This window comes from Amblyomma americanum, chromosome 2 (genome assembly GCF_052857255.1).
Source record: "Amblyomma americanum isolate KBUSLIRL-KWMA chromosome 2, ASM5285725v1, whole genome shotgun sequence".
NCBI classification, from domain to species: domain Eukaryota; kingdom Metazoa; phylum Arthropoda; class Arachnida; order Ixodida; family Ixodidae; genus Amblyomma; species Amblyomma americanum.
The window spans coordinates 76,343,066-76,353,994 of record NC_135498.1 but is presented as its reverse complement, the minus strand read 5'-3'; the positions used below and the strand labels follow the sequence as shown (position 1 = coordinate 76,353,994).

At 47.6% G+C, this 10,929-nt stretch overlaps 1 protein-coding gene across 1 annotated transcript in view; it reads right to left on the bottom strand.

Annotated features, from left to right (window-relative positions):
• Positions 1-10,929, bottom strand: part of LOC144121447 (high affinity cationic amino acid transporter 1-like) — a 337,746-nt gene that overhangs the window by 239,846 nt on the left and 86,971 nt on the right. The window contains exon 2 of the mRNA XM_077654651.1: positions 10,781-10,900. Coding sequence (XP_077510777.1) covers positions 10,781-10,900 — 120 coding nt within the window. The remainder of the gene's footprint in view (positions 1-10,780; positions 10,901-10,929) is intronic.

The window sequence follows — 10,929 nt, the reverse complement described above, 5'->3', positions numbered from 1 at the left end:
CACAGGGGTGAACTCTCGCATTCGGCACAAAATATAAGAAACTTCACTTGCGGTCGCGCAAGAGTAGCAAGATACGTTTGTTATTCTTTCTTTGTTCGCTTTGTCACGCCAAGCGCATGCGGCCAGTATAAGAATGTTTAAACTCGAGGCTTCTGTGATTCAACTTCACTTGGTAATTACCATCGTGTCTTGTTTGCTTTTTTTTTCCTTTACGTTATTCTGACCTGAATTTGGCTTCCTTTCATCATGCGCATAACTGACCTGAGCATTTTAACGGCGTAAAGAGTGGTGGTCAAAAGTCTCCAGGCCACAGCGTCTGCTTTTGAGCAGTATAGTCGGCGGCTTAAATTGCCTCTAAAGCTACTACTACCCCTAAGAATAAGTGTAAGACTTTTAGTCACCCCCCAGAGATTACGAGCTTTTTTGGGCGCAGCACATTCGTGAAGAAAAAACATGTAGCCTGGGAACGTATACTAACAACGGAGGAATGATAAGTTACCAGCAAAGAAAGTAATAAAAAACTTTTGTTGAGAGCGCCGAAGAAGCCACTCTCGGGAATGAGAAAACAAAAAGAAAACACTTAACACGAGCAACAGAGCGCTAACGACGAAAGTGAAAACATAACGAAGACACATTCACACACGACACCATCGGGACAGCGCTCTTTGTGTCGATCCAAAAAGGACAAAAAAAGGCCCCTCACTTCAAGCCCGCTAATAACAAAGTTCCCGAAGAGGCGGCTTTTTCAATATACGTCCCGCCGCGTAACGAAAAACCGATTGCCGCTCCTTTCGCTTCGAGCGCCTCTGTGGTGGAAAAATGAACACGTAAAACTTAGCGTTACAAGAGCGAGAAAAGAAATGGCTAAAATGTACTTACGCCGGCAATAAAGCATTTCGTTCGAGGCGAATAGAAAGGAGAGCTATTTAAGGGCCCCGTGGAAGAGACAAGCAAGGAAACGAGGAGGAGGAGGAGGAGGAGGAGGAGGAGGAGGAGGAGGAGGAGGAGGAAAAAAGAGTGGATGGGGTTGTGAGGGAAGCGAAACAGATTTTCCGCCTTAAGAGCTCTTCCTCAGGGCGGTAATAAAGAAGATAGGCAATCGCTGCTATAGATGTCCACACCGTCAAGGCTCAGAGGAGAAAGGGGATAGGAGAAAGGGCAATCTCGAAACTCCATAAAGCGAAGATTCGCTAATCCCTCTCCTCAGGTTCGACAGGCAGAGGAGGCTAAAAAGGAAACAAAAGGATGGGTAGAGGTGGTAAAAGCAGCTAGGGGAAGGCCCCGAGGAGCCAAGGATGCTTCTAGAAGCGGTTATGGCTCTGCCTAGCTGCTATTTGCGAAACCTTGTGTCTTTGGGTCTTAGTGTCGAAGCCTAACATCTTTTTATCGTGATGGACGGCGGCTATATTTTGTAACACGAATTTGATCCCGTAACATGGCTTGCCAAACGGTGTTATAGCGACTCTGCGGCTAGCGAGGAGGTTTCGACAGTATGTTTCATAACTGTGTTGTGCGTGCGTTTGTGTGTAAGGAGAGGGGCTTGCATCTCTTTGTTTACATTTTATTGGCCCCTTAAGAATGAGCTCATCGAGAGAGACAGGGACTTGGTGCATGAACGAGTTATGAAAATATTGAAAACTCCAATGTGAAATTAAAGGTATTGCTCAAAAAAGTAAATAATTAAATAAAAATGTGTCATGTTCAAGCTGACACGACGATAAAGATTGCTTCTGACAACTTTTCACGAGCGTGTAGCAGAACTTGAGGAATGGATACGGTGTATATTTCACTGCTGTTAATCCTGGTGTGGGTTTAACGAGCAAAACTATGCATAAAGCATGTTATCATGCGTTCTAGGAATTTATTTTCTTCATGATAATCTGGGGCCTTTCATTCTAAAGCGCCAACTTGTTTCGATATATAATAGCGTATTAACAATACCATTTGTCTCTAAACGAACAAGGATCAGCGTTCGAGCTCAATAACAACTCAACCACATAGCTGCAGCAAGTGTTGGCAGGGCGACGCGTGCGATATGAGGTATCTGCGACAGAAAAGAGATAAAAAAGCAAGCAAATAGCCCTCTCTACTCGTGCACTATGGGAAATGAACAGGAGCTGGATTCACGATATCAGATTCACCCTCCTTGGTCTTGCGTTCTCACCGCAGGAAGCCAAAAAAATTCACGTTGCTACAACGTTGTTCAGTATATTTCACGGCATATTTGTGTGCGCGTGCGTGCGTGCGTGTGTGTGTTCTTTCTTTTTCAGAAGATCCTACTTGACCATACAACCCCCATGTGGGGAAAAAAATTTCTCCATGATTTACTTCGTTAAACTCTGCGACGGAGGTGCGCTAGCACAATATGCATGTACCTTCGCAGAGGATACTCATGACGGTTTGGCAGACAATCTACGCGGCAGCTGGCGCGCGACGTGTTTTCTGCCTTTCCGCTTAGTTGCAGCTGCCGCGAAACCAGTTTGGCTGCTTTCCACTAGGCTTCAGTAGGAGTGCTACTCGCTACTCTGGCGTGCACGGGTTTTGCCCTTTCCACATGGCTGCAGCCGCCGCGAAACCGTGTTCCTCCTCCACCAGAACTCATAACGGCTTTTTCGCCAGTGACCCACCCAGTGCTAGCGCACGAAAAGGAAAGGGCGATTTCTCCCTCTTTAGTTTGCCACCTGCCGCGTTTGGCAGGCGGAAGTTGGCAGGTGGCAGTCGACTTCATCCGTAGACAGGACGACTTTTTCGCTAGCGAGGCATCTAGTGCTAGCGCACTGAAACTGTCCGGCATCCGGTGCTCTCTGAAGCCTGCAAAAACCACCTGTCACTCGCCACGATTGGCAGACGGCAAAGTGGAGAGAGGACATCCTCCTCTCCACTTGTAAGGGAGAGGAGGGAGAGGCCAGAAAGTGGCTGCCATCACGGACGGAGCAAGTTCTGAAGCGAGTGGAAAAATGCGCAAACTTGTCAGTGGTTGTCACGGGAGTGGTTGTCACGGGAGTGGTTGTCACGGGAACAACCCGGAGGATGGATACAGCGGAAGGCCCGTTTCACATGCTGCGACTGTACCGAAAATATTCGGTGTAGTCGGTAAGGCCGCGGTGTGATTTTCGGTCACTGCTTTCACATGCAACACCGACACAGCGAATTCGCTCGGAGGGACAGGCAAGGTTTGCATAGGCAACTCATTCTTAAATGCGACAGAAACGTCACATGGAATGTGTTGATGATTTTATGACCAGCGTATTTTTAGTTGCAAGGCAATATTTCGCATGTTTTGATTAGAGTAAACAGTTTTGCTTCCAGCCCGGCAACAGCCCCCATGTTACCCCACGTCGCACGCCGTCTCGACGGAATTCGCAGTGTCGCAGGCGAAAATCGCATGCATGTGAAACGGGTCGAAGGTGGAGGGTGAGAATAAACGTGAACTCGGAAGAGGTGTGGAGACAGCAGAGCAGCGCGCGCTCGCCGTTTGCCTGTCTTCCGTTGAATGGGCGGTGTGCGAGCCACACAGAAAACCAAGTGTGCAGTAAAAGTGGATGTGAAGAAATGTGTGCGATGTGGCGAGTCATGAAAGTGTAGTGCTACGCATTTTTGTCGGATCGGCCCACCGATCGCCTCCCAGTTTTCTCAGCCTGCGATTATCGGGTCAGTTCAAGAAATGTCCGCTAACATTCAGATTGAAATTAACTTGAGATTGGGAGCTCGCTTCACGCCAAAGGAAGGACGCTAAAAAAGCGCACAGATGCGAAAGAGAATTTACGGACTCTAAGGCAGAAGCTTCGCATCAAACTAGATGACTTGTATTGAACAGTGTGATTTCTTAAAGGAAAGCTCTGGCACTCGCCCGAACTGCACCCTGCCCTTAAGTCGAACGGATAAGTATTGTCGACATCATTTTTTCGAAGAATCATGCAATTAGCTCAAATGCATTATTGAACATTTTATGCCTTCGCCCAAAGTGCCAGGTTAAGTATCAGAATTCCGATTTACTTAATGGCTTTAGACGCTGCAGTGCAATCCTTCGGATTAATATTGGGAACATACGGCTCCTCACTAAACGCTTACATCGCACAGTACACGGGCACTGTTTAAATTTGGCCTCAATCGAAACGCAACCTTCGCGGCCGGCATTTGACTAAAAATACAATTTCGACGTTCTAGATCACGCGACAGTGTATCCGCTGCTCATCTGACGTGTTGCTGAGAGTCGGGTGGGAGCACGCTGACAGGAAGGGCGAATATAATGGAAAGCATTATTTTCTTTCAGTACCGGCTCAAGCCAACCTGTCGATCATGTTATTTTTGTCACTTCTATAACTTCCACTCTGAAGCTGTGGAAATGGCGCCTTGGAGATACCGCCTCCCTTCTGCACCAACGCCGGAGGCCAGAGAGCAAGTTCTCTTCCACTCTGCGAACATTGTTTGCGTACCCGAGGCCGTCCTGTCGCTGCCTGGGGTTTCTCTGGTTCATCCGTTGCAGGATCGTGCATCCCATGCCTATTTTCTCTTCATTTATTTACCCTCGACTTCTGAGAGGTTTGCGTGGCAGCCGCCAACACTTGAACAACATGCCCGGAGTGTATTCATAGTGTATACAAGGTATATTGGCCGCGGCCTGTTTACATAGCCTTCTACAAAGACGCCAGCCGGCGCTTAGTGGTTTCGGGAAGATGCGCCAACCCTCACGTGATTGCATTTTCAGCATGAAAGTAGGAAAATATAAAGAGACTACTTCCAATGGCCTCTGTTTGGACGCTGCATTTTTGTACCAGCTGCTCATGCAGTGCTGGTGCGAACCCTCGGCTCCTTTCTTCGGGTGGTGCTTGAACCGTCGTTTATAGTGGCTGGCGCGGCACTGGAATTGCGAACTGTTCCCCTCTCAGGATGACATCCGGACTAGAAGTGGCTGCTGTGGTGTGTCCAAACCCCAAGTTCAATCCACGCTGGTTTTGTAAAACATCACGTCAGGAGTCCTAGCCCCTAATACATACGCAAGCAACGACGAGAAGCTCTCTTTTCTTTTTTTTATATTCTTGTATCCGGTTTCGCCAGAATACTCGATGAGCATTCGATTTCGCACAAGTTCTAGATTAAGGCGAGGAAAGAGAGACATCGAATGACATCATTCACTATTCACGAGGTCGGACGCAAGATTCCCGCGCACAGCTTGGTGGTCGTGGGGCAATCGGAGCCTTGAAGAGGAGAAAAAAAAAGAGAGCTGCAAATAGAGCAATAGTACGAGGCACGCATGGTAAAAAAAAAACGAAGAACCTCTCTTTGTCTTTGCGCTCCGAGGACAAGAAATTGCGTGCAAGCCGCAGTCTGCACGAGAGACGGCCATCTCAAAACACTTACGTCTCAAGTTCGAACCTTTCGATCTGCCGTGCGTGTTATCACCGAATTCCTGCTAGGCAACCTATTCGATAACAACGCTGAATAATTCAATAACACCTCGTTTTTTTTTTTCGTCGCGAGTAAGCCCGCCTTGCTTGGCGGATAGCATCATGCCTACGACGGCGAAATCATGGGTGTTCACTCAGGCTAACTCATAAGAGTTTGATCAACCTGGGGGCTCACTCAGACTCAGACTCACACAAACTAAACAACACTAGAACTCATAAATTCAAGCTAATTTGGGCTCACAACTCATTTGGACTCACTCCAACTACCGACTCATCCGGATCCAGCCACTCGTTACATCTCACACCTGACTTCGACTCACGGCCCACCTGGGCTCATTTAAGTATTCATTTCGACTCACGATTCATTTGGAATCACTTATTTCAACTCACGGCTAATCTGGACACACACATTTTCATTCCGACTCATGCCTCATCAAAGCTAACTCATCTGAACTTTATTTATTTATTTGTTTATTTATTTAAGACCAATAGATGCCCTTGTGCCATAAAAAATCCATAATCATAATAATATTTATTTATTAATACTGCAGAGTCGCTTTGACTCCAAAGCTCATTAGGGCTCACTCACTCGTTTCGACTCATGACTCCATTCGGCGCACTCACTACATTCTTCCCGTGGCTCAATAAGGCTCACTCACTCGTTTCGACTCATGACTTCATTCGGCGCACTCACTACACTCAACCCGTGGCTCAATAGGGCTCACTCACTCGTTTCGACTCATGGCTTCATTCGGCGCACTCACCACACTCAACCCGTGGCTCACTCACTCGTTTCGACTCGACACACATAGGCTGACTGAAGTGACCAAGTGACACGCCCCCGAGCCGACCACGACGCACGACAAGGGACCTCGGTCAAAGTTTTCGACACATCCGCACGCGGTTAATTACCGCACCTCAACCCGCGTAACCTAGGGAAAGGGAAGGGAGAAAACGCCGCATTCCTAGCTTCCGCGGAATCCTCTTCTTCGGTCGCCCACAGACGTCGCCAAGCCGCCTCGCCCTCAAGCGTTCTTGGTCACGGCAGTAAACATTTCCTCCCCTCGTCGGTCTGCAGACGAGGAGCAAAAAAAAAAAAGGGTGATTGCACACCGTCGTCACGAAAACACAGACGGTGATCTGAGCCTGATGCGGTGATCGTGACTCAGATGATGATCTGATTGTGAGTTCGGACTCACTGACGGCTCAGATCATTATCCGAATGTGAGTCCGGAATCACTCCCAACTCAGATGATGACCTGAATGTGAGCCTGCGCAAACCCCGGTAAGTAGGCTCATGAGTGAGTCCGTCGACCAATGAGCATAAGATAACCTTGATTACTGAAGATTAATGTGATCGGTATGCGGTATGAAGAGGTATGCACGGCGCCTTCATATGGAGGTAATGCTTCCGAAATTCCTGCCAATAGTGTGGTAGTAGGAATCAATACCCTTTTCTTTTTTTACGCGACACTCTTAAGCAGGTTTCAGAAGTGTGTTTACTGGAAGCATAGTTACTGCGAAAAATATCGTCGCGAACTAGTGTACCACGCAAATGCAAATCATCTTCAATACACCGCGCAGAGGGTTATAGATAAATCTGTAAGTGCCTGACAGTGATTGGTTATTATCCCACTTCCTATCTCGGTTGGGCAGTTTTGTACACATCTATACAATAGCCTAAATTTTAGGCAACGGCAAAAAAAAATTGTTCACAGTGACAGGAAATGTGCACTTAGCCCGAGACCTTCCGACAAAGACCACCGGCGAAGTTGCGACTACAAACTTTTATCTTTGTCTTTCTTTTCTGCATCTTCACCACGTTCCTGGGCAGCTCTGAAAACACTGAAAATAAAAACAAGGAAACTAACAAGAAAGTGTTGTTGCGCCCTCTACAGGGTATAAACTAAGGCTCATTCCCTTCATCGCGGACCATCAGCGCCAAACGTCACCTGCGACAATGGAAGTACTGAGGCGCGCGCCAACACCCAGAAGCACATCTCTGCACGCCGGATCCGCCAGAAGAGAGCGTACGTCAACGGCCACCACGTCCGATGCCCATCGGGTTCGCGACAAGGAAGGAGACCGGGTATTCAACGTCATCCGACTGTTCGTACGAACACATCAGATGTGTCACTAGCAAAAGTGGAGGGGGAGAGGAGAGGACGAGGAACCGAACAGCAACACAACACGGTCCACTATGCACCCGTATTATAGTGCTCGCTTCGGCCGACCCCTTCTGTATACCAAAGGGGCCGCGCGCATTACAGAGTGGCCGAAACGCTTCCTCTTTCTAGGAGCGCGGGGCGCGCGACACGTTGTTTGATGGATCGCTGACGCAGTTTCCGCGCGCGCGGTCATATTTTGGCGCGCAGGAAGCAGGTTAGCGCGCGGAACAACGCTCAGGCTTGCGGTCGATGCGTGCTGCTGGGAACGAACGAGGCGGCAGTGATGAACTTTCCCATCCTTTCTCACCCTTTCTCATCCTTTTTCTCCCTTGGCCCGTTCTGCGCACGACGCGAGCGTTGTTGCTCGTCTTTCGCTCCGTTGAAAGTTTAATTTTGCTGGAAGAACGCGGGAAGATAGCGAGGGCACGTGTAGGTTCGCAGCAGCTCGTCGCGGCACTCATCCGTCATGCGAGCCGATGGCCTTTCGGGAGAAAAAAGCTAATTGCGGGGAAATCGAACACCACCTTCCACCGGTCAGATTGAGGAAGGCGCGCGGGAATTTTTCCGTTCTGTTTTTCTTTTTTTTTTAGCTGAACTTGTAAGGACAGCTTTGTGCCTCATAATGGAGCTGGCTGCTTTTTAGAGCGCAGCTCTCAACGCCAGTTCATGGGTTGAGCCGCGTCACCGCCGTCGGTATAACCGAGGCAAGCCACCAATAAATAAATAAATAAATAAATAAATAAATAAATAAATAAATAAATAAATAAATAAATAAATAAATAAATAAATAAAGCCGGGACTGGGATTCGAACCAGGGGCGCCGCGAACAAATGAACCTCGCTGGCTACTGCATAATAGCCGCAACTGATCACGCCTCGTGTTAAACTGCAACACTCTCTTGCGCTCTGCACTGCATATCGTCGTCTTCTTCAACTGATACTGCTATCGGACTAATATACACATTCTCGCGCGCTGTGTAATGCACATTGTCGGCTTCATCAACTGATAATATTATCGAACTAATATCGTCGCCAGATGTGCCGACGACTCAGCCAACCGAAACAATGAGCCTGCAGAGCCCGAGACACCTACAGAGCTCCGCTCAAATTTCGAATTAGGGAGTATCGTAATCATACTTAGGATTTTTTTAGTGAGAGAAAAAAGTCGGAAAGGGACTGAAAATTAAATACACTACACATCTATGACATGTAACACAAAATTAAGCAATCTATTCCTTTAGAAGATATCCAGTACGCAATGGACAGTAAGCTTGTCAGCCTACGTACTTATTAGCCATTGACATCACCATTTTTGCGGGCTGTTATTAAGTAAGCATTTATCCATACTTCCGGTGCCCTGGAAGTCATGAGACGCTAGTCTGCAAAGTTTCATAGCACACTACATCTATTGTCCTTCAATATACATGCAGTTGTTCTTCACCGCCGCTGCTCAGCTCTTTATTGCTTTTAAGGTATTTATTCTTTTATCTTTCATACTTTATCTTTTATCTTTCAGCGAGCTAAAAAGCAAGTTCTTCGTTTTATGGGTAATATGCAAAGATGGTGCTGCACGTTCGCAATCCAACATAGCTATATATACCCGCATCACCTCTTACGTATTTACATATGAATACGTGTAGCTTAATTAATGTTTGCATGTGCACAGGTGTATCGAGGTGCCATAGTGTGGATGAAATAGTGTACGTGTCTGGAAACTTTAATGCGCAAGTATGTGCGCTACTATCCCTAACGATGACCTTAACGTGTTCAAAGATTCATTTCACAGACCTTTACCTCTAGCGAGCGTCGATAAGCCCACGTGTTCTTTCATTAGCGCTAGGACCGAAACTGTTGCATATAAACGCGGTAGTGTCTATAGGACTCGTTTGCATTCAGTTACGTCCGAAGGTTGAACTTTATTGACCGAGCTTCTGTGCCCGCGGTAACCTGTAACGAGGCTGAAGGAACTTGGGGCTCGACGACCTAAGTTTGTAAATGAATGCGTGAATTGGACTGAGAAAACTGAAGAGGAGCAGGTAGATGTAATTGGACAGCATTCAGGATTACCACATTTATCCGGTCGTGCAGAAACATCTCAAACCAGATATCCACCCTCATAAGGGTGCTTCTTTTAATCCAAAAGTTCAGTGCAGTCAATCGTGCTTGTATTTGTGAGCGCCTTATAGTCTTTCGCGCTATCCCACATGGTTGGTAAACTTCGCAAGGTATAGCATCGATCAAGTCCGATCTTTTGGGTAAAACAACATGAACTGCCACAGAGTGATTAGGAGGACTGGCAGGCTTGTTTGACGTTCTTTAATTTTTGATATTCCTGGGATTTTTCCTGCTGTATCTTCTTTATTTAACTATTTTTATTAAAGTATTTTGCCGCAAAGTTTATAAATGAAAATGTCACCCATGATAAAATTTGTCTTTACTTCATCAGAAATAAGCTTATGACTAGAACTAGGTTGTCAGAAACTGTAATTAAGCTAAGTCCAAGTAGCAGGGGCTACACTATCAATAAACGATTATTGGGTCAACTTTCAACTTCATCTGGTGGCTCAGTGGTTATAGCGCTCGGCTGCTCACCCAAAATTTGCGGGTTCGATCCCGGCCGCGGTGGTCGAATTTCGATGGAGGCGAAATTCTAGAGGTACGTGTACTGTGCGATGTCAGTGCACGTGAAATAACCGCATGTGGTCGAAATTTCCGGAGCCCTTCACTGCGGCGTCCCTCATATCCTGAGTTGCTTTGGGACGTTAAACCCTCAAAAACCATAATCCAAATCAGCTTCATTTCAACATCGGGGAAATCGGATTACAAAGCAAGGTGGACGCATGAGCTTATTTCCCGCGTCTTCGTGCACAAATAATCGTCTCTTGTAGCCATTTGCCTCCACAGTGTACGTCAGCCGATGACAGGAATTCAATATAGGTTCTTCGCGCGCCAGATATCCTCCGTCTTGCACAGTAAGCGCAAAATAGCGATGATGAAGTTAGGTATACCTGCATTCATGCGTCATGCTGAGACTGACGAATTAGTTGCTGACTTGGCTCAGTTGCGTCATGGCTTCGGCGAAAGCCGATTGCGACGCATGAAGTAGGTAATCCGAGTGGCGGCGAGCTTATCGGGCACGGGCGAACGAGGCCATTAACGAATCAGTGCGGTCGGCATGAACAGGGCCGTAGGCCGGGCCACTCACCGGCGAGGCACGAGGCGACGGCTGCTACCAGGAAAGACAGCACGACGGCGGGGCCGGCCTCTTCGCGGGCCACACGCGGGAGAAGGACGTAGACGCCGGTGCCCAGGCTCACGGCCACGCCTGCGCAAAGAAAGAGGGGGAGGGGGGAG